The 24719-nt window shown below is 39.7% G+C and overlaps 1 protein-coding gene across 2 annotated transcripts; it reads right to left on the bottom strand.

Annotated features, from left to right (window-relative positions):
• Window positions 1-1521: 1521 nt before the first annotated feature.
• LOC125295750 (cytochrome P450 2K1-like) lies at window positions 1522-23818 on the bottom strand. 2 transcript variants are annotated; one of them, XM_048245194.1, is made up of 11 exons: window positions 23777-23818; window positions 18158-18320; window positions 16497-16732; window positions 15697-15859; window positions 14352-14501; window positions 13760-13920; window positions 8293-8472; window positions 5901-6042; window positions 4311-4495; window positions 3440-3581; window positions 1522-2628 (listed from the first exon to the last, which is right to left on the bottom strand). In XM_048245194.1, the coding sequence occupies exons 3-11, from the start codon at window positions 16698-16700 to the stop codon at window positions 2441-2443; spliced, it is 1515 nt and encodes a 504-aa protein (XP_048101151.1). In that variant the 5' UTR covers window positions 16701-16732; window positions 18158-18320; window positions 23777-23818; the 3' UTR covers window positions 1522-2440. The 2 variants fall into 2 exon arrangements, with proteins under 2 accessions (XP_048101151.1, XP_048101153.1); XM_048245196.1 differs by lacking the exons at window positions 18158-18320; window positions 23777-23818 and having other exon boundaries at window positions 16497-18144.
• Window positions 23819-24719: the final 901 nt, after the last annotated feature.

The following is a 24719-nucleotide window of genomic DNA, read 5'->3' as shown; positions in this document are numbered from 1 at the left end:
GTAAGTTCTAACGTTGCCGATACGTGCGGGTGAAAGACGCGATTACGTTGCCGCAACATATCTTGGCAACGTTTCTCGTACGTAACCGCCACGTAACCGCCAGGTCGCGGCAACCAAAAGACATACTGGCGACATTGTAGCAACCTTCTTGAAAAAGGTTGCCATAATGTCGCCAGCACGTTAGGGCGGATCTGCATGTGCAGTCCTCATTTGCCCTTTATAGAATCCACAAAATCTAGTTGTCTGAAAATAGACAAGCCACATTCATATACCTGCATTTGGCTAGTGGCTGTTGCTAATGTTGACCCCAAGCCTATTCAAGACAACTGTACTAACAAATATAAATTTATTATGACTGCCACGCAGCGAAGCAGGTGCGGTCAGAGAGTTCTCATTTGCCCTTAATAGAACCCACAAAATCTAGTTGAGAGAGCCTAGACAAGCCACATTCATGTTTTACCTGCATTTTGACTGATGGGTGTTGCTAATGTTGAGCCTATTCAAAAGAATTCATTCATTCCGGGCCCGTAAGCAACCGCGTACCCTGCTTACCGATAGTTACGCCCCTGCTCTTTGTTTTAGCTGCCCACAATTATTCCTGATTTTTATCATTATAAAAAAAAGTCTGAAGGTGTTGACCAAAACTCCGACACAAGTTCAACTGACTGATTTAATACATATACAATTTCAAACTTTTGATACTGATAAAATGATTTACATAAATATATACATTATAATCATTATGATACATTTTGCAATACTTTTAGATATGTTTATGGTATGTTGAAGTGAGGAAATCTGCTTCCGGACATGGGGTTTTCCAGGCACTGACTACATTCTATATCATTTAGAGAAAAAAATATTTATGAGGCAACATGAAATCATGCCTTGTTGTGCAACCCTTGTCCTGATTTAAGATTTTGAATAGCTTTTCAAATTAATATTGTTCATATTTTTACCCCCAAACCTTGTTTTATCTGGCGGACATGTTTTGTCCCTACAGTAATCTCAAGAATCACTGATGTCCATGTTTGTTGGACATTCTGGTGCAACTGAGGTAGCAACACCTGCAAGCATCAAAAATTGCCATCTGAATTGCCATCTAAAGAATGTGTAAATTCATAACAATACACTGTTTGAACACTGATCTTTTATTACTTTCTTTTATTTTCTAAACAGTGTTGTGGAGACTGGTGCTGATAAGTTGCGGAACGGTGGCAGCGCTAGCATAACGCTAGCGTTGAACAAGCTGAGCGTTGAACTTGGTTCAACTTTCAACTTTTTTTTTGCCAGCGTATTCAATTGTCAACCGTTTGTGCTAATTAGGAACGAGATGGAACTTATGGTCTGAGCTCTGCGTTGTGCTTGTCGTTGCCGTTTGCCGCTGGCCAATGTGATCCCCACCTTAATCTGTAGATTTGGTACTTCTCTCACACCATGAAGTATAGTGTTTTCAGAGAAATATTTTTGCAGGTGATTCAACACATCTCGTTATTCATAAAAAAACACACACAAAGACTATTTGCTTTTATTGCTTTTAATTCTATTATTTTTGTTCCGTATATGCTTTTATTATTGGTGCAGGGGGAACAATCATGATTATGTGTGTCCTGAGCTTGATTTCAAAATAAGCCCATATAAAGTGTCATGACAAAGAACAAGGAATGTAAGAACAAAAATAACATTTTCTTAATTCCAGATACAGAGGTTGAGAAGTAGCGCAATACTCTATAACTATATTTTGTGAAGAACTGTGTGAGGCTAGCTACACACAAGGCCTACTTGATTTTTTAATTCAACGGACACATGTTTCAAACGCATTCTTAAAAATTTGGCTAAATGCCAATGCAAGTCTGTGCCTGCTTCCATCTACGGTGTTGTGCAAATTAAAAAAAATAAACATTTGGAGCATGTGTGAACAGCTGTGGGGTCAAAATAAGGTTGTCAAGGCAACCTTTAATTAAACCCATCCAGTCACATTATATTTGTTCATTCATTGTAGAAAATATTTGAACTCCTTTTGTTATTACAGTATCTATAATCAGACATCTATCCCATGTTTAATTCTGCAATATATACAAACCATTCGCAATATTTAAGACATTTCTTATTCTGTAACTGTTGTGAATGGGCTATTCATTATTTTGGCCCTTTTTCTTGTTTTGAACCATACTGTATAATAGCAACAGGCAGCCACAGTCCGTGCCACTTTTCCTCATACATGCAAGCGATTTCTCACAGCATCATCCCTCTTGGGGCATGGTATATAGTAATATTTAATGCATTTTAACTGTATTCACAGCACATGAAGGTATATACAGAACCATTATAGACATGTTATGTAGCTAATATGAATTGGTATGATTTGGTTATTGGTATTTTATCATTTACACATTAATATAGCTTGTATAGCACCTTCTCTTGTTGTCACCTATGACCCTTAAAATCTCCGAACTGCACACAGCTTGTGTGGGGAGGGGTTGAGGGTTAGCCCTACAACTGGTGTGAGGTCCAGATCGTCCTCGGAGACGCCGGGAGGAGGAGTGAAACGGAAGCGTTGAAGAAGAGACGTGAAGAAGAGGAAGAGTTCCATCCTGGCCAGACTCTCGCCCAAACACGCCCTGCGACCTGAGACAGAGTGGATAAGGATTATTCTAAAACTGGTAGTTCCGGTCCTTGACTGTGATTGGCTGAATCACGTTCAATGCCGTTGTAAAATGCGGCAAAAACATACACCTTGACCGCATTTCATTCTATATTACTGCGCAACCATAACTTGATACAAAAGTTAAAGTAGCTGCGTCTCGACGTTGCTTGGCAACCATTCAGATAGAGGAAATATATTTCTTGGCGGAAGAATGATTATCTAGGAATAACTCAAGTTATATTTTTTAGTTGCGGTACCTTTACTTTATGAATCTTTGCCAGGTATTTATAGTAACAGTTTTAGAAAAGCAATAAGGGAAATTTGGTCTCTGCATTTATCCCAATCAGTGAATTAGTGAAACACACTCAGCGAGGTGAAGCACACACTAATCCCGGCACAGTGAGCTGTGGCGATTGAGGAGCAGTGAGGGGTTAGGGGCCTTCCTCAAGGGCACTTCAGCCATTCCTACAGGTCTGGGTTTGAACCGGCAACCCTCCGGTTACAAGTCCGAAGCACTAACCAGTAGGCCACGGCTGGAGTGGTCAGTGACAACACAAACATAAGATACCACAGCCATTCACAAGCTGGCAAATACAATTAAATTAAACATCGCCTATACTGTTAATACGTTACATTTTGAAAATAAAGGACATTCTATTATTAAAACTAATAATGAATATTAAAAAACAGATTAACAAAGGGGCCTGGTTATCATGGGCACACTTTATACCACAGGATTTGAAAACAGCATACTACCTCTTGTTAAGTGCATGACTGACTCGCACTGTATACCTGCAGAAAATGGAAGGAAAGCATCTCTCCTAACAAACTGGCCCTGGTCGTCCAGGAAGTGTTCTGGGTGAAATGTGTCAGGTTTTTCCCATTCAGATTCATCCCTCAACACGGAGGTGAGCAGAGGAATCACAGTGGTGCCCTGATGAAAGGACAGAGGAAGCCAATCGATATGATAGATAGATATGAGAAAGTATGGAGATCTAAATACCATCATTTCTTAGCACTGTCTAACTTATTACTAGCCTAGAGGGCCATCCTATATCATTGAAATGTATAGTCTGGAATCGACCCATTCACCTCACTTAATCCAAGGGGCGGGCAGAGAATTGTCTTTCAAACTGCCTAGGCATGCAATAGGCCAGCGCTACGACCAATCAGAACAAAGAGCAGGATGATGTAGCCAGACCGTATCCGGTCGGCAAATACATCCTTCTTCGAAAGGAATGACTTAAGTGCATTGTGTTGCTCAACTTTCAAAGAAAAGCACAAGTCTAACTCCTCCAAAGTTGACGCCAACGCCGATTCAAACAACCGCTCTTCGTTCGCCATAGCCACCTTCCTTGTTGTTCACTGTCGCAGGACTGTCGTCATCCTGTTAAGCCCGCCTTAAGACTCTAACAAAATAGAGCGCTGTGAATGGATGACATCCACGGCGTCAGCCAATAGAAATCCCTATGGTTTGATACTAGACGTACAGGCTGAGCAAATTAATTTGCCGCCGCTAGGGTGCGTCTAGATTTCTAGGCTAACTTATTACACTTTTTCATGTAAAATACACAATCCCACAGTAAAATACAATATGGCAAAACTAAGGTTACTAAGGCACTAACAGTATTATATATATATATATATATATATAAACATAAACCTTTTTGATGAAGAAGTCCTGAAAGTTAGTATCACAGCTGGTGGTGTGAGGGAGACTTAAAGGCACGATGTTGGCGACTCTCTGGATCTCGTGGATCACGGCGTCCGTGTAGGGCAGGCTCTTCCTGTCCCCAATTGTAGGCTGGCGTCCACCAATCACCCGATCAATCTCCTCATGGACTCTCTCTATGCCAGTAAAACAAACACCAACTTTTTTACCTGTAGCCTGGATTTATTTATTTATTAATTGTATTTTTTAGAGACCATGTATAATTCTTGTTGTTGCGATTTGATGTATTGTGCCAGAGTTACACCTTACGCTAACTTAGATCTGAGTCCCTAGGCAGAGCACAGTTTAACATCCACTAGCCATCAGTATGAAATATGAATGTCAAGCAACTCAGTAGCAAACTATTACAAAAATAAAAGTGTGTCTTGGTGTGTGCCCCTCTTACCCTGTATGTGGTACTCAGGGGTGAAAGTAGTTTTTATTTCTTGGTGGTACTATCATATAGAGTCATAATGCGTGCGCAGAGCCCGCGCCGAAAATTTCACTTAGCCTAATTATTTATAATTTATTTACTTGTTTATTTACTGTATTATAGTCTACTTATCAAGCATTCACTAGGACTTCTTATCACTCTAGTATCACCCTTTAACCCACCTGTATCTGTTTTTGATTATGAATAAATTGCAAACACTTAATTTCAACCTTTATTTATTTATTTAGCCTAGTTACTCTGCTCGCTCCCCACTTCCAATCGTTTTTTTTTTTTTTATATAGGCTACTGTATATCATGAAACACGTTTCTTTGAGTCATGCCTTTTATTTGGGAGACTGCAACATACTTCTGTCCGCTAAAACACTTTCATTATTGCTTTCATGAAGATCTGGTTACTCCGCACACGACTGTCTGTCTCTTTGTCTCTCCAGCAAAACACTGCACACATAAAACCAGAATAGGCTATTTAAACATCAACATAGTTTTTCTTTAGCCTGTATGGTTTTTTTTTATTTGGGAGACTTTCCAAAAAAACGTCCGTCTGCTAAAACACTTTGGATACCAGTGCACGTTACGCAATTACTGTAGGCTACTGTCATCGGCGCTATAGCTTGCTCGTTGTCTGTCCAGCTGCACGGGAGGTTTAGACACAATTCAGATTCAGTTCAGAACAATGTATATGAAATATATTTTGGGGGAAACGTGTTGCTTCTGGTAATTTGACGTTAGCAGTTGTGTTGTCATGCTGAAAGTGCTATATTTTTCAGAGACAGTATAGTTTTCTTTCCGGTACGGCGTACCCTCTCCAAATATTTTAGTGGTACTCTGTACCGGCCAGTACCGGCTTATTTTCACCCCTGGTGGTACTTGATGTGCCCCTCCTACCCTGTATGTGTGGCTTAGTGTGTGCCCCTCTTACCCTGTATGTGGGGGTACTTGGTGTGCCCCTCTTACCCTGTATGTGGGGGTACTTGGCGTGCCTCTCTTACCCTGTATGTGGGGCTTGATGTGCCCCTCTTACCCTGTATGTGGGGGTACTTGATGTGCCTCTCTTACCCTGTATGTGGGGCTTGATGTGCCCCTCTTACCCTGTATGTGGGGGTACTTGGCCATGAGCAGCAGCCCCCAGCGCAGAGTGGTTCCTGTGGTGTCTGTGCCAGCTGCAAACAGGTTGGTCACGCAGTAGATGAGGTTCTTCTCGTGAAACAGGGAGTCCATTTGGCCAGACTCCTAATGGATTCAAGGATAATAATGTCTTTTGTTTGTCTTTTTTTTTAAACACATATTAGGGAAACAATGTGAAAAATGCTGATTAAAAAAATATAACATCTATTCTGAACAGACAATAAGTCTTCAAATGTAATTTAGATTTGCTACTAATCAGTAAACATATTGAAGTTTCTTACAGACATATTGCATATTTGTACAATCATGTGTACATGTACAGTCATAAAACCCCTGTACACCAGTCTGCATTATTTCTTTGTACTCTTTAAAGCTGCAGTTGGCAAGTCTGACAGATTGAGGGGACTTTGCCAAAATGTTGAATATTTACAAATCTCATGCCCCTCCCCTACTACCACTGAGCACCCCCTCATCGAGTGTGGGAGCTGTGGATTTTTGCAAAACAAATAACAGGCTCTAGGTGGAGGTAGGGATGTAACGGTATGAAAATTTAACCTCACGGTTATAGTGACCAAAATGATCACGCTTTTCGGTATTATCACGGTATTTCTAAAAGTGTGTTCAATATGTTCAGAAAGCACTGATAGGCCTACACAAGCTGAAATAGTTTCAAAAAGTGTTCCGTTCCGCACTTTTTTCTTCATGTTTAATTGGCTATGTGCTTATAGCTTAACTTACCCTACCATAACCTGGAGTTTGCTATTTCTGTTATTTGGATGCAATGAGTGAGACCAAACTAAGCGTTCAAAATAAAACTTTAGGCTACTGTATTCTCCTGATAACATGAGTGGAATGGATTTAATGTGGACGTGAACATAAAAAGACGCAGTGTGGCTACATGATACAGTGCACGTTTTGCGGTGAAAAAGTTCCGCCTTTTAAAATCAGGTGTAGCCTAATCCGAATCGTAGTTAAAACCATCAGTTAGACAACAGAATCAGTAGGGTACCAGTTTTGTTCCATTGTACCAGGCCTACTGTATGTCAAAAGCAGGCTCGGATGAAGCTGGGAAGGATTAAACACATGGTTTCCACACCGCGGTAATCAACAGTGATAATCATGATGTTTGAAATGAAAACGGTAATTATTATCGTCAACATTATTATCGTCAACATTTTTATCGCGGTTTACCATTATTATACTGGTAATCATTACATCCCTAGGTGAAGGTAGAAGTGCGGGGGTTTTTTCTAAAACCGGCTGATTTATGTTGTTCTGTCGGAGCATAGTGTCGGTTTCAGTGAATATGATCAAAAAAATCTTGCCAACTGCAGCTTTAACCTTCCTTTAGGTAAAGTATCATACATGTTGTCAGATCAATTCCATTTGAATTTCACAGTTGTATGTGCAAACAGCATTTTCCCAGCATAAACCCCTCAAAGGCTCATGATCATATGACTCTTATTTAGATTGTCTTCAATAAGGTCAAATGCTCCGCTATAAGTCTCCCCCTGAAGGGATTTAAAGCTACTCCCTAGACACAGCCCAGTCATGTCTGGATCAACAGCAGGCTTGACTATGTGATGTCTCTTAATATTATTTGTTATGAAAACTAAAACTAGCAGTGAAAAAAAATGTAGAACAACAAATAAAAAAATAATTTAAAAAAAAGAACTAAATAAAAACGACAATGAACAATGGAAAACTAACTTAAATGTTCTGTTTGAATTTGAGACACTGCCTTATCAGATTTGACTCTTTCATTGTATCTTTTTGGGCATCTCTAAATCAAGACATTCCTCATAAAAACTGAAAAACTAAAACTGAGACTAAAACTACATAAAAACAAAGATAAGACTAGAACATTCGGCAAACAACTACTTTTGCACATGTAAAACTAACTAAAACTAAACTGAAATCAATAACTGAAAGACGAATGAAAATCTCAAAACTGGCACTCTGGCATAACTGGCAGAAAGAGGGCACAAACCCTACACACAGATAAACATACAGCTGATGATGCTCAGGGCAACAGCTTGAGCAATATATTGACAGACCGTGTTACTGCTAATAAAGTAGACAATACAGTTTTATCTAACGAAAACAAGCCGGCCCTCCTTTTTTGTTCAATGGGTGAGTTGCATTAATCCAGAATAATAAAGATGGTTGTACTCCGAAAATCACTCTTCTTTCTCAGTAGCAGCAGACTGAGATTGTTACCCAGCAACTTGTCGCAATCATCCAATCGGATCATTAGAAACTGGTAATGTGATTGCATGGCCAAGGTTTCAGCGTGCACCATCATAACCTTAAGCAATTGGTAGGATGTACTGCCCTGTCGATTGCCTGCCTCACCTCGGCACTCTGCTTGCGGACGAGGAAGGAGTCGACGAAGCCTCGCAGCTCCTGAGGGTTGAGCGTGTCCTGGAGATCTCTGATGATCCTCTTCATCTCCTCCTCATGGACCTCAGCGTTCATCAGTATCTGTTTCAGGTTCCTTACCCACGGCTTTAACCACGGGAACATATTGTAGAGCTGCAGCACACAACACATATTACTACAGACATCTTAGAACCTATACACAACACCCATTACTACAGACGCTTTAGAACACAACACTCATTAGACACCTTAGAACCTACACAACACACATTACTACAAACGCCTTAGAACCCAACACCTGTTAGACGCCTTAGAACCTACACAACACACATTACTACAGACGCCTTAGAACCTATACACAACACCCATTACTACAGACATCTTAGAACACAACACCCATTAGACACCTTAGAACCTACACAACACACATTACTACAGACGCCTTAGAACACAACACCCATTAGACACCTTAGAACCTACACAACATGCATTACTACAGACACCTTACAACCTACACAACACACATTACTACAGACATCTTAGAATCTACACAACACCCATTACTACAGACGCATTAGAACACAACACCCATTAGACACCTTAGAACCTACACAACACGCATTACTACAGACACCTTAGAACCTACACAACACACATTACTACAGACATCTTAGAACCTACACAACACGCATTACTACAGACATCTTAGAACCTACACAACACGCATTACTACAGACACCTTAGAACACAACACCCATTAGCAGTGTTTGGAATAACACTGGGGTGACGACGTTATTTTTTCAGTAACTGGGTAATCTAATTAATTACTTTTCCCGTCGCTACAACACCGTTAACGTTACTGGACATTAAATGTGGTGCGTTACTATGCATTGATTGAATAAACTGTGTAATCCGAACGCACCCCTGGCTCACAGCTAGTGAGGAGGTGGGTTAATAACGACGTAAGTGATTATGATTGGCTAAGGCAGAGTCATGTTTCATGATAGCCAATCAGAGCCAGTGTTTTTACACTGAAAAGTGGGCATTTTCAAGGTGGAGATATAAGCACTACTTCAAATTCATTGTGGTCAAAGGCAAGAACGTGCATGTAACGACTTGTTACTATCTGTGGATGCAAAGAACTGTGCATTACGTATGCTGCTAGATCTTAGCGCCACCTTTGACACTGTAGATCACTGCATTCTTTTAGAGCGCCTTGAGCACTGGGTTGGAATTTCAGGAACTGCACTGAAATGGTTACCTTTTTTCTAAAACACCTTAGAGGGAAGAACCTTTTCAGTGTCTTTCAATGATACTTCATCTTCATCTGCCCCCTTATTTTATGGTGTTTCACAGGGATCAGTGCTTAGTTGTATTTTATTCTCACTGTACATGTTGCCACTCAGTCATATTATGAAAAAGCACGGTATATCCTATCATTGCTATGCGGATGATACACAACTGTATCTCCTATTTAAATGTGGTTCCTCTGGTACTCTAAACCCATTGCTTGATTGCATAAAAGAGATTAAACAATGGATGTCCACCAATTTTTTAAAACTGAATGAATCCAAAACAGAAATTGGTTCACATGAAGCTGCAAATAATGCAATTAGTGAACTAGGGTCTTTTGCCAGATATGTAAAACCTTATGCAAGAAATCTTGGCTTTCTACTTGACCCTGATTTTAAATTTGAGAAAAATCAAAGTAAAGCCAAAACTATGTTTTCTTTCAAAGACTGAGATATTGATTCATGCCTTTATTTCATCCGGCCTGGACTACTGTAACTCCCTTTATTTTGGTGTCACTCAGTCCTCTCTATCCCGACTTCAGATGGTGCAAAATGCAGCTGCAAGGCTGCTCACCAAGTCTAAAAAGACACAACATATTTCTCCAGTTTTGAAATCTCTGCAATGGTTACCCGTGAAATTTAGAGTAGATTACACAATTCTTCTTTTTGTCTTTAAAGCTTTAAATGGACAAGCTCCCCAATACCTAAGTGAGCTTGTACACTTTCACTGCCCTCCCAGAACTCTGAGGTCATCAGATAAACTACTGCTCTCAGTACCTCAGAGTCGCCTAAAAATAAAGGTGACCGTGGCTTTTCAGTAGCTGGGCCCAAGTTGTGGAACAACCTCCCTTTTCACATTAGATCTACACCAACTATTGGTGCTTTTAAAGCCAAGTTAAAGGAACATAATGCTATTAATGGCTTTTAAATGAATTGTGGAATGTAATTATAGGCTATATATATATGAACATATTATTTTAGTTTTATTTTCCTGTTGTGCTTTTTTTTGTGTCTTGATTCATTTTGTCCTCTATTATCTATTTATTTATCTGTTTTTATTTTTTCTGAGCACTTTGGTCAACCACAGGTTGTTTTAAATTGTAAATAAATAAATAAACTTGACTATGTAATGTGTACATTATGTCCAGGAGCGAAGACTTTGTCGACATCCGTTGTAAGCAACTCTAATTTAATGAAGCATCTCACACACGCATCTAAAGCTAGTGGCCAAAAACACTGCCATCCACTAAGAAGGACTCGGAGTAAAGTCCTCCAAGCAGCAAAAGCTAGATCTTTCTGCCTCACAACAAAACAACTTTTTCTTTTTAACAGTAACGCAAATAGTTACTTTCCCTGGTAACGAGTTACTCTTATCATAGAGTAATTCAGTTACTAACTCAAGTGAGTGAGTGAGTGAGTGAAGTTTATTTATATAGCACATTTCATACACAGAGGTCATTCAATGTGCTTTACATAAACAAAACCAAACAATAATAACAAATAAAAGCATAGAAGGGCAATATAGTCAAAGAATAGTTAAAAGGTAAAGATCAAAGGCAAAAGTAGTAAAAAAAGTAATAAAAGACAAAGTAGAATAATTATCCAGGCAGATTCAGAATTTGTAACTCGGCACAGTTAGCAGAAAGCATCTGAGAACAGTTTGGTCTTAAGTCTAGATTTAAAACTGGCTACAGTTGGGGCCTTTTTAATGTCATCCTAAAGTTGGTTCCACAGCTGAGCCGCATAGCAGCTAAAAAGCTGCTTCACCATGTTTAGTTCTAACTGTAGGTTTTACTAGCAGGTTTTTCACCTGGGACCTGAGAGGACGAGAAGGTGTGTACTGCTGAAGCATGTCTGACAAGTATTTAGGTCCTGCTCCATTTACTGATTTATAAACAAGCAATAGTGCTTTAAAGTCAATTCTGTGACTTACTGGAAGCCAGTGCAAGGACTTAAGAATTGGAGTAATGTGGTAAGTTCTTTTAGTTTTTGTTAGAGTCCTAGCTGCTGCATTTTGTATCACCTGAAGCTGTTTAATAGTCTTTTTAGGAAGGCCTGTGAACAGTCCATTGCAGTAATCAACCCTGCTGGAGATAAATGCATGAATGAGTTTTTCTAAGTCATGTTTTGACATCAGCCCTCTGAGTTTGGCAATATTTTTGAGGTGGTAAAAAGCTGATTTAGTTATTGCTTTCATGTGGCTGTTGAAATTTAGATCACTGTCAATTAATACACCAAGATTTTTAACAGGATCCTTTGACTTCAACCCTTTTGTGTCAAGGAGAGTGGCAACCCTAACTCTTTCCTCATTTTTACCAAATATAATTACTTCAGTTTTTTCTTTGTTCGGCTGAAGAAAATTTTGAGACATCCAGGTGTTAATTTGTTCTATACACTGACACATAGATTCAAGAGGACCATAGTCGTTTGGTGATAGAGCTAAGTAAATTTGTGTGTCATCTGCATAGCTATGATATGAAATCAAATTATTTTGAATGATTTGTCCAAGTGGGAGCATATAGAGGTTGAATAATAGTGGCCCCAAGATCGACCCAAGGGGAACACCACAGATCAAGGACGTTGGTGTTGAGGTACAGTTTCCGATGGCAACAAAGAAGCTCCTTTCTTGTAGATAAGATTTTAGCCAGCTGATAACTATGCCTGTAAATCCAACCCAGTGTTCTAGTCTGTGTAGTAAAATATTGTGATCAACAGTGTCAAATGCTGCACTAAGGTCCAGTAGCACTAGGACTGATGTTTTACCTGAATCTGTGTTGAGGCGTATGTCATTGGAAACTTTAATGAGAGCTGTTTCAGTGCTGTGATTTGCCCGAAAACCAGACTGAAAGTAATCAAAATACTCATTTGATGTTAGGAAGGTGGTTAATTGATTAAAGACTACTTTTTCAATTAAAGGTAGATTGGATATGGGCCTGTAATTGTTTAGCATGGAAACTCAGTTACTTTTTGGAACAAGTAGTGAGTAACTATAACTAATTACTTTTTTAAAGTAACGTTCCCAACACTGCCCATTAGAGGTCTTAGAACCTACACAACACCCATTACTACAGACACATTAGAACCTTTCAACCTTCCGTTCTGTAGAATGATACAGATTAAACCATATTGGTTACATTTTAATCCCTTAGCCTGCCACTTTCTGTAACTCTCAGCTATCATTGTGGATATTGCAAATGATGTATGTGTTATACTATGCCCTTTGGCAATTTCGCTGTTCTCTCGCTTTTTGCTCGCAGGTTTCTCTGCAGAGCTTCCCCTACAGCTTCAGAGTAGATATTTGACGACACTCCTCAATCGGTTAGTCTGCCGTTTCCTCTTTCCCTGTTCCCCCGACAACGGTTTACTGGCTTTCTGCTTCTTTTCGCTGGCTCTGCCATGACGAATGAGAAACTCCATCGCTACAAATAGTAAAGCAATTTGTTACATTGTGAGGCTGCAAGACTTTCTGTCTCTTGAGGCCGTCGGCCCGCCGGTCCAAAGTTGCAAGGGTGGTTTTTCCGCTCACAGGTGCTTGGGGGAAGCAAGACGTCCACCATTCAACCCGAAACAAGTCATATAACCATTTTAATGACTCCAAAGCTGTTCAGTTAAGGTTAAAGTTCAGTTCATAGTTCCCCTTTAAATATACATATTACATAATATGTGCAAAAATAGATATCATATAATTACTCATCCAACCAAACTAATTATTGCTTACTATGGACTAAAGAATGGCCGTCTGTGGCAAGGCAAAGCAACTCCCTTTGCAGATAGATGATAAAAGGGATGTTCATACATAGCACTATCAGTGCATTTCTTCATGTAATTGAGCCAGATTAGAGTAGACTCAAACTTCACTGTGTAGGATTTAAATCAGTAACTATCACGTTCATCTGTGCACACACTATCCCATCTACTTGTAAATTTAAAGCTTTTACACTGCATTTCTACATACTTAGAAACTAAGAACTGCTAAGAGACCACAACTAGAACACCTAGTGAAAAGGTTCAGTTTAATGTGTGATCAGAGAGAAGACTTTTGGCCTGAAACTACATATGAAAGGTGCACGGTCAACTGGAATGCCGTAGAAAGAAAACAGTAGTAGAACTGTGTGAGGGCAAGATACTGGTCTAATTTGAAAATGTACCTGTACTGAAGGAGAGCCTGTGAGCCGAATGTTATCATTGGCTCTTTTGACCATGGCCCTAAACTTGGGGTCGTCGTACTCAAATCTCCTGCCGTACACAATGGCACAGATGATATTGGAGACGGCGTAGTTCACTGGCTGTGTTGTGTCAAATGCCACACCTACACCATGTAGAGAAAAAAAGAGTACAGTCTCTGTGAACTCAGGTCACATTTGGTCAAATGTATTATGGGGCGCTGGTAGCGTAGTGGTTAAGGAGCTATAGGCTATAATGCCTGAAAAGTTACATTTAGTCAAATGTATTATGGGGCGGTGGTAGCATAGTGGTTAAGGAGCTATAGGCTATAATGCCTGAAAAGTTAAATTTGGTCAAATGTATTATGGAGCGGTGGTAGCGTAGTGGTTAAGCAGCTAGGCTAATGTATTATGTGGTGGTAGCGTAGTGGTTAAGGAGCTAGGCTATCATGCCTGAAAAGTTAGTGCCCTTGAGCAAGCTGCTCCTGGGACAGTAGCACTCGTAATATAATTGACATGTGTAAGTTGCTTTGGATAAAAAAAAGTGTACTATCACCTTATTTCTCTGTGAACTTACCGTTGAATTTTTCGAACACATCTTTTAGGCTTTGAGTCTCTTCTGTGATCTTCTCCTCGCTCCCTTTCTTGCCCATCCCAAAGTCCCGCATGTTCGTGAGGGCAAAGCGCCGCATTTCTTTCCAGCTGTCTCCATTGGCAAACAGGATCCCTAAAGAGAACAGTAAGACCGGGTCTCTCTTTTTGTCTTTTATTGTTATTGATATTTTGACAATGTTTAGTTTGAGCCAGTTTCTCACACATGAATTAATCTTAAGACTAAAATATTTTAATCAATGGAGATCTCCTCCAAAATTCTCTATGAATGAATGAATGGAGATAAATAGTTAAATACTGACCAATCTGTGGTTAATGAAAACTTACACACACAAGGAGCAGTGGGCACACACACACACACACACACACACACACACACACACACACACACACACACACACACACACACACACCTGGAGCACTGAGCACTGCTGTGGCCCCCGAGGAGCAGTTGAGGGTTAGGTGCCTCGGAGTGTGGACATGGGAGAGCGCTGTCACTCCCCCTGCCCAGAATTTTCCAACCGGCCGAGGATCCAACCCCGTCTGATTCTCTAACCAGTAGGCCATGGCTGCTTTGTAAGCTTAATAGGCGTAACCAACGTGAGTGAAACAGGATCTTTGTGATCTGGTCTGTTTTGTGTGCTGATTATTATAATCACACACTTACTGACAACAGGTCAATCCCTGACTGGTAGGAAATATGTGGGTGGGGGAAGTGATTAAAACAGCTCTCGTTTATCCACATCCATGGATGAGGTGCCCTTGAGCAAGGCACCTAACCCCCATTAGCCAGCGGCAAGCGGCAGGTTTCCTATTGTTCTCTATGGTTCGGCAGCGGAACGGTGGCAGGTTTCCTATTGTTCTCTATGGTTCGGCAGCGGAACGGTGGCAACGCTGGTGTAACGCTAGCGTTGAGCAAGCTGAGCGCTGAACTTGGTTCAACTTTCAAAGCGCAACGCGAGCGTATTCAATTGTCAGTTTAGGCAAACTGTTTGTGTTACCATAGGAACGAGATAGAACTTATCATGGTCTGAGCATTGTGTTAGGCTTGCCGCTGGCTAATGTGATCCTCGCCTTAAGGGGACCCTGTGTGTGGGCTCCCAGCTCACTGCTCCAAGTGTGTGTGTATATATATATATATATATATATATATATATATATATATATATATATATATACCGGTAGTTTATAATAACTTGTTGTTGCCCAAATACACCTCAGATCAAGAACATTGCACAAATGAAAAAAGAAAGGCCTGCAGTGAACCAGATTTCTGGTCAGTCAAACTCCAATTCAGAGCTCAGCCTTACCATGCCCTTTGTTTATATCATGAAATAGAGGGGTGATATCTCTGTCTCCAAACTCCTCTGCATGGTTCACAAGTGCCTGCTTCACAGTCTTGTATCCTGATAAGACAACCACTTTCTTAGGACCAAGGTGAATGGTAAAGACGGACCCATACTTCTTGGAGAGCTGCCAGGTATAAAAGGATCAAATGTCAACTATATTTAACGGCAAGACTGGAAGAAAATATTAATGCATACTGTAGCGGTAGCCTATAGTGGTGACCCTTTCAATCTGTTCCTCGAGTGTTTTCAAGGTCTCAACACCCACATAAGCTAAAACAAATAGTGAAAACAGTGCACTCTTAAAGCAAATGTGTTGTCCCTATCTGGAAACCGAAATTTGTTTTAAAAAAAAGCAACGCAAGTTGTGTTATTTTCAACACATAGGCCTATTGTGTAACAAATTAAAAAAGGAAACAACACAAACTGTTTTCAACACAATTGTTTGTATACTTTTGTAGTGTTGTATCTTTGGGAAAGGGCTTCAAGAAAATATCAGCCACATATGTATTAGCCACAAGATATCCATAGTGACATGTGTTTCATTCAGCCATATCACCTTAAAACAATGTGTTAAACACTACTAAGGTATTATATAAAAGCTGCATAATAAATTGGTATGAGGTGACATGAATCATACAAAACTGAACAAGCTTTGGTATTAAAATTAGTTAAAAAAAAACAAAAAAAAAACAGAACGGAACGGAAATCATCAAAAGAAGACACTAGTCAATCACAGTCATGGTTTCCACATAATTCCTCACCTCACAAAGTGTCCTATAGGGTTGCTTCAGATCCAGCTGCAGCAGGTTACCCAGGAAGGGCAATGCTTTGGGGCCCGGAGGTTCCTTCCCTTCCTCTGGGCCCCTCCCGCCAGAGAAGTGCAGGTAGACAAACAGCAGCCACAGCACCGCAATCAGCAGAGGGAATGTGCCAGATATCTGGAGAATTCCCTCGAGTACAGCCATTTATGTACAAGTAGAGCTTCACAGATGACAGTCTACAAAAGTGACGTTTTAGTCTCTCAAAATTCCTCCAGAATAATCAGATGAAAGCAGTTTTGTTGAGTACCGGTAGCCTAACTGCTGGTTTAACAGTCATGTTTAATAGATCAACAATTAACTTCACAAAGGGTTATAAACACAGATAGCATGAGAATGTTTGCAATATTTTCCTAAGGCTAAAAATCATTTGCAAATTGCAATGCATGTGTCTCTCCATGTTGATACTGAGTAGCCTATGTTCTTGTATTCTGAATATGCTGTATTCCTGGTCGAGTACTGATAATAGAGAGGTAAAGATTCAGAGGCAGGCTTGGGAAGCAATAAGACACCAATAAAAGTTGTAAAACAACAACAGTGTTCTCAAAAGCTTCAACATGTCTTATATTAGGAATCACCCAGTATCAGAATGATTAGCCTTTGCATATGCATTAAAATCATGCTTGATATTTGAGTGTAGATGGAAAAGAACTTTCGATGAAGAGAACATTCAGGCATAATTTGTAAAACAATCATTGTATAATAGGCCTAGCCTATATCAATGAAAGTAACACATTTGAAGTAAATCTTGCTTAGCTAAAGTGTTCACATCTGAAGCACCAGTGGCAAATGTAGGTTACCCCACACACAACTTACCCCACAGACCAAATTATATACAAAGATATTTAAACCCAGCTTGCATCGGGTGAAATCTCCGCGAGGAATCTGGTCACCAACAACTGATTAGGTGGCTGTTTCTTCTGCTAAATATCTTGGCTAAAATAAAAAATGTCTTCAAAATAATTACGAGTGGATTTAATGACTTCTTGAAGAGGTTGAAAGCCAAAACACGAAGTTATCAGACCAAAGATATAGAAACTTTCCTATTCTCACGTAGCAAGTGTCTAAAGGAGAAAGAAAAATGTCAACTTTTTTATCCAAACTTTAATGCGCAGCCGACACATTTGGCCTTCAAATACACATTTCTAGATCGTTTTACAGCTTGAGTGATAGATAAGACGCAATTCGTGAAATTAGAAAGTACATATTTTAGTAATTGTTCGACCCTCTCTGCATTCAAATCGCTATCTGAAATGGATTCCCGCGACACTGGACTATTTTCCCAAATGGTCTTTCTTGATTAGGCTAACTCTTTTTAACTCCCCTTTCAATATTGGCAATTCTATTCTAATTACTTAGGCTATTTGGATAAAGTCTATTGCTTTTATTCTTAAATAGCCAACTTGGTTGACTAACCCTCTGACACTGACAATGTTACAATGTTTATTGTTTGCCTACAATAATATTAGCGTGCAGAGGAGCGAACTACAGGAGTTAGCTGGGAGTAAATAAATGTCTTGGTCAGAAAATCTAAAGAGGTAAGTTTTACCGCGAACGTAAAGCCTATTAAGAGGAATGGAAAGAGAATTTGACGTTCATCTTACCCGGTTTGACAAATGCAAAGCCCGTGTACCTGATATGCTGTGTTGGATATGCAATGGTGTCGCTGTCTCTCTCTCGCTCAAACACACAGCAAGATAGAAATGTTGGGACATGCAGAATTGCTCCTGCTGGTCATATGTTGAAAAGTTGCATGTACAATGACCCCTTTAAAGAAAAAAAAAGAATACAGTCCGGCTGGTTGAATGTAGAATTTAAAATCATACGCTCAAAATGACCGCTTATGGCAGTTCTAGTTATGATGGTGCTTCTAATGTTAATTCCATTCAAGGGTCCTTTGACCCAGATTTATATGACACAGTATAACAAATAGGCCTGTAGTTCCAAGGGGCATATTCTCCCCAAAAGTACAAAACATCAAAGGTTATTTATCTTGGTTTAAAATTAGAAATATTGTAACAAACTGCAAGGTTGTCTAAATGGTCTTTATTGGTTACGCACCAAAACACACGAACGTCATTACAAAGGAGGTCAATTAAACAAGCACGATACACAAACAGGGTAGTCACATACAATACACGGGGTAAACACATGAGGTACAACATAAAGAAAGACTATACCAGCTAACACATACATGACAAGGCAAACGCAACCACTCATACCAAAACCAACATCAACACTACACACACACACACTGCACAGCACCATGGGAGCACAGCCATCAACAGCCAGGCTCAGATCATTACAATATGTTGAAGAATTGGCAGTGTTGCTTAAAACACACACACACACACACACGGGAGAGATGTGCAAATGCATAGCTCTGGGAAAAGAAAAAAACAATTATCTGTGAAAGTTCAACCAATAATTTTTATTTCTTAATCCTAGTGATTTTGCATTACAGATTACAGATTAATAATCAGGTTAATACAATAGTTAAGAGCGGTTTTAAGATGTTTGGATAAGACTCAGTATAAACAAATTAAACAAAAACTGTGAGGACAGCACCCCTATTGGCCAACTCAAAACACAAATGCAACATACATACAACAGTGTTAATTAAACACTATGGGCCCTATTGGGACAGTCTAAAGTGCATGGTCACTAGTCAAAAGCTTATTTAAATTTAGTAGGATGTCCAGTCCACATTGGGAGTGTTTTCGTTATCAAACGTTGGGTGGATGGCACAAGGCGTTCCTAGGTTTCTTAAACAGTCATCATGGGTGTGTTTTGGGCGTAACATTTAAACTAGGGATGTAACGACCGGTATAATGGTAAACCACGATAAAAATGTTGACGATAATAATTACCGTTTTCAAAACATCATGATTATCACTGTTGATTACCAACGAAACCATGTGTTTAATCCTTCCCAGCTTCATCCGAGCCTGCTTTTGACATACAGTAGGCCTGGTACAATGGAACAAAACTGGTACCCTACTGATTCTGTTGTCTAACTGATGGTTTTAACTACGATTCGGATTAGGCTACACCTGATTTTAAAAGCCGGAACTTTTTCACCGCAAAACGTGCACTGTATCATGTAGCCACTCTGCGTCTTTTTATGTTCACGTCCACATTAAATCCATTCCACTCACGTTATCAGGAGAATACAGTAGCCTAAAGTTTTATTTTGAACGCTTACTTTGTTCTCACTCATTGCATCCAAATAACAGAAATAGCAAACTCCAAGTTATGGTAGGGCAATTTAAGCTATAAGCACATAGCCAATTAAACATGAAGAAAAAAGTGAACGGAACACTTTTTGAAACTATTTCAGCTTGTGTAGGCCTATCAGTGCTTTCTGAACATATTGAACACACTTTTAGAAATACCGTGATAATACCGAAAACCGTGATCATTTTGGTCACTATAACCGTGAGGTTAAATTTTCATACCGTTACATCCCTAATTTAAACCAATGAGAATGACATCTGTCATTCCCTTTAACAGTGCGCAGCGCAACTTCAAATAATGCATCAGTATTTTAATAGTCAGCGGTGCATTTGAAGGAATCTGCTTGCAAGACCATATGGAACAGTTAGGTCCGTTTCACACTGGGCGCGTGGCGTGTCAACTGCGTGGTATGTCCGTTTTTATTTCGGCTTCCGTGTTAACAGGTTAGACCACACCGCCTGCAGAAAACATGTGCATGTGCAAATTGTAATTGAAAACAGTGAAGAAAGAATATGACGTGAGAAAAAGACACATTTTAATTGGCAGAGAGGCAGCATCTGGTAGGCAAAGACATAGAAAACGGTACACAGCCGCCACTCAACTGACACACGTCATTTACGCCATGTTCCCGGTGTGAAACGGGCCTTATCCCACTAAACCATGCTTTACTAAAACCTAGCATAGTATAGCCTACACGCATTTGCACTCATCTATTATTTGAACTCATTGACAAAGTGAAACTAACTTCACCGTGGTGCAGTGTTGTAGTACTCGAGTCCAGGACTCGAACTCGGAATGTATATGGTATATGGTTAAAATATTTAAATTATTTTTAATATTAAAGGGACACCAGTAGTGTTGCACGGTGTATCGATACTAAAAAAGTATCACGATGCCTTCACGCAAAAACGATACGATTTTCGACGTTTTTAGAATCGATACTTTATTAAAATAATAACGTTATGTGTTTGAGTGAACTGCTGCTCTCACTGCTCCTAGCACGCATCTAGGCAAGTGGGCGTGTCAAGCAGACAGCTCTGAGTGAGTGAGTGCGCAGCCAACGTCAACGTAGTTCTTTGCCGACAGTCCTCGGCCTTGTGGATAAAACAAAAGGTGAAGTAAAATCTGCAACTATTTCGGATACATCGCGAATAGTGAAGGCAAGCCATCAGGTACACAGAGGCCCGTTTGTAAAATATGTTTCAAAGTAATTTAAAAGCAGTAGGCTACGCATGGAACTTGGCTAAACACATCGCAGACATATCCCAACATTTTTAAAGAGTTCAAAAAACGACAGGTTAACGAATATGCTATAGAAAACACGACTACATGGTTAGTGCCAAGTTCTTCTCTTCTGTTTTAGTCTAGCCTAAGTGAAACGAGTATATGGTTCTCTGGGATAAAGCGAACCTTCCTTCATCGATGCATTTTGACGAGACATAACGAGCTGTAATCATTTTGACGAGACATAACGAGCTGTAATCATAGGGTGCTAACGTGATGAAAGCAATGTTCACGCCAGAATAACATTACCATAACTTGTAAACAATCTATTTCATGTTCGGTCAGTACTGGTAATATTTGTCATGGCATGTAGACTGCAATTTGTTTAATAATTATTGGCCAGATGTAAGATAGGATACCCGAAATGCGCTAATTAAAGCCCACGGCATATAATACCACCAAAGCGTGTTGAGTCCTAATAATAATAGCGGCTTATTGTTACGTGGTAGCAAATCATGTTATCAAAGAAATAGATAGACGTAATGTAGGATTGCACACAGATATATTGCAACAGTAGGCTAATGGTGTAGGCCTATCTGACGAAGACCTGAGTGGTTGGAATGTCGTACTTGTACACTGGGCGCAAAGAAGACTATCCTCACATTTTTACCTTTGCAACTGTCAAAGAAATCCCATGAACACGGGAAGACCTAGGGTAGCCTATACTGTACATCAGATGGCCTAAAGATTAGGCCCCTCTGCATAGCATTCAGTGATTTGCATGCAGTAATTTCAACACTGACCTTGATCTAGCCTAGTTTGCCTATTTAAAGCTACTTTATTGCCAAAACAACACAATGTAAATGAACTATAACAAACAATAAAGGACTATAAAAAATTATAATTATGTAGGAAGTTTAGAACCTGCACACTACAAAAGTGTTCTGAATTCAACACAAATGATTCAATACACTTGGAGGAGGTATGAGTCCTTTCTTTTCCAGATATCTTAGGATTTCGCCGTAGTATCGTTTCAGTATCGAGCATCGTGATATTTATGGCAGGTATCGTATCGAAGTCATAATTTTGGTATCGTGACAACACTAGACACCAGGCAAGCCTGATGCTTTTTCTCTACGAAACTCCCCCTCGCTCGGTCTGAAGCTCTTTTCCTTTTCTTTGCGTCTTCCATCAAGGGTTTTCGCTGCTTCTTCGCCGGCTCTGCCATTATACACACGTTTGCAACAATCTCTAGCGTTTTGTTAGCCTGCCTCTGTGCTGTAAACTGATCCTGCTTCGGTCGGCGGGTAGGATACACCGAACTTGCAAGTGGGATATTCTTCCTACAGGCAGTAGGGGCGGGCGAGAGAGCCTTCATTCGCCCCGTAATGAGTCATTTAACCATATACCGACTTACGAAGATGATTAATTAACACGAAAACGTTGCCTGGTGTCCCTTTAATGTTTAGTGCAATGGAATGTTACTGCTTCATGTCATACATCACACGTCACGCCATGTTCCTACAATAACGGATGTTAACTTTAATGGCGCCAAATGCCTGGAGACATAAATGCCCCGAAGGTTGTCAGTTTTGTATTTAATAGTGACTCCATTTGTATTTAATAGTGACATTATTTGTATTTAATAGTGACTTTACTTTTTATTGTTTACTTGAATGTTATGTTTGTCTGTGGACCTAATTGGTAAAATTATGTCTTGTCTCCACCGTGGGATAGTGAGAAACGTAATTTCGATCTCTTTGTATGTCTTGGCATGTGAAGAAATTGACAATAAAGCAGACTTTGACTTTGACTCGCCTCGGACTTGACTCGGATGAGTAGTGGACTCGACTTGGACTTGACTTGGATTTTTTTTTAATGACTTGGACTTGAATACTGGAGACTCGAACCTGGGGCCTCATTTATAAAAGGGTTGCGTAGAAACCATCCTTCATTTGATCTTCGATAATTTCTGAAATGATCGTACGTGTGATTCAGAGAAAACGAACGTACGCACAAAAAAACGTGCGTACGCCACCCTTCCAGATGTGCCCATTATAAGTCACAAATGAACGTCAACTTGTGCTCAGCCGGATGGTTTTAGGTCTCCTCCTTGTAAACACCCCCTCATCAATATCCTCAGCATATGTTTAAATGAAATCAATGGCCTAAAAGCTGTAGCTTATGTAAAATTATATATTGAAAACATTGTATAGGCCTAGCCTATGCCATCTGATGTTAACTAACCTATATGCGTCAGATCGAATAGCTTAACTAATTATGTTTTTTCCAGCAAAGCTTTCTGGAAAGAGATCGTATGCATCCATGTCCATTGTCCTCTGCTCGCTTTCATTCCTTTTGCTTGCAGTAATGTGAATAATCAACATTTCGTATGTTTAGGCCTACTTTGTAGAAAAAAATGGGTAGGCCTAGCTTATGAAGGAAAGACCTCTAGGCCTATATAATCCTGTACGTTATGGTACAGTAGGCTACTGTACGTTTCCAATATGACCCAGGGTAATATGCTGATTTAGCCTACAAAACAGAGGACTAAATTATAAGCGTGATATATCATGTAGGCTTAACGTTTCTTTTAGGCTATGTTTTTGCTGAAAAAATAGCCTAGTTCGCCGGTCATTTTTCATTCATTCTGCATATCTTTGCTATCATTTTCTTTCAATAATGTCCAATGCCTTAAACATTGTCCTTTATTGTTTGCTTTAGGCTTACCTTTATATTTTATCCTACATTATTCAACTCACGTATTGTCATCTGATCTTGGGCACTGCCAGTCAAAAAAAGTAAACAGGTGCGCGCTCTGCACCTCTTTACGCAACTCCGACGCAACACTAAATATGAAGATGCCCTGCTTTCAGAGGATATGTTCCGTCCCTTGGTTGTGTAGGCTATATATGATATAAAATATCTATAGCCTACATTGTATAGCTTACAGTCAAATATTACCTTTCTGTTACGAAGCTGGGAATAGGCCTATGAGCGCAAATTAGGATGTAGTGGAGGCTAAACGCGAGTAAACGCAGTTTATCCACCTCTGAAATTTCAGAAATAGAGTTTAGGCCTACCCACCTCTTATTAGAGTTTATCCACCTCTCAAAAAAGTTTATTCACTTTTAACATTCAAAACTATATAATCAAATACTATCCTATATTCCCAATACTGCACAATAACCTCCAACATTATCAAACTGTTCGAATGCCTTTTTGAATGCCTTCCTCTCCTAAACGAGGGCAATGGGACATTTGATGGTCAATATTAGATTGGTGAGAACACTAAATATACTAGATCACCTGTAAGAATGTTTCAATTATTCTATCGTAGGTCTTGGTGTTTTTTTTTTTTAGATATTGTGAAATAAGTAAGCTATACGTCTTTTCACTTTCTTAAGTGGGCTATAGTTCTCATTAGCAGTTTTATGCCAAACCATGAAACATTAAGCTGCGTCCAAAAACGTCTTTAAAAATCTTCTGATATTGATCATGCATATGGCAAAGAAAGACATGAGATCTAGGAATCTAGGAAAGGGTCTAGGAATTTTTAAAATGCATTGCACTTGGACCTCAGATTACTTGCTTACTCAGAAATGGTCGTACGTCAAGTTGAACCTGACGTGGAGATAAGCACTTTTTCACGTCAAAGACGGTTTTTATAAATCTGAGCGTTGGCGTGGATTTGAGCGTACGCAC

Source organism: Alosa alosa, chromosome 6 (assembly GCF_017589495.1).
Source record: "Alosa alosa isolate M-15738 ecotype Scorff River chromosome 6, AALO_Geno_1.1, whole genome shotgun sequence".
NCBI lineage: Eukaryota > Metazoa > Chordata > Actinopteri > Clupeiformes > Clupeidae > Alosa > Alosa alosa.
Note: the sequence above shows the minus strand (reverse complement) of the source record. Positions and strands in the feature narration are given on the sequence as shown.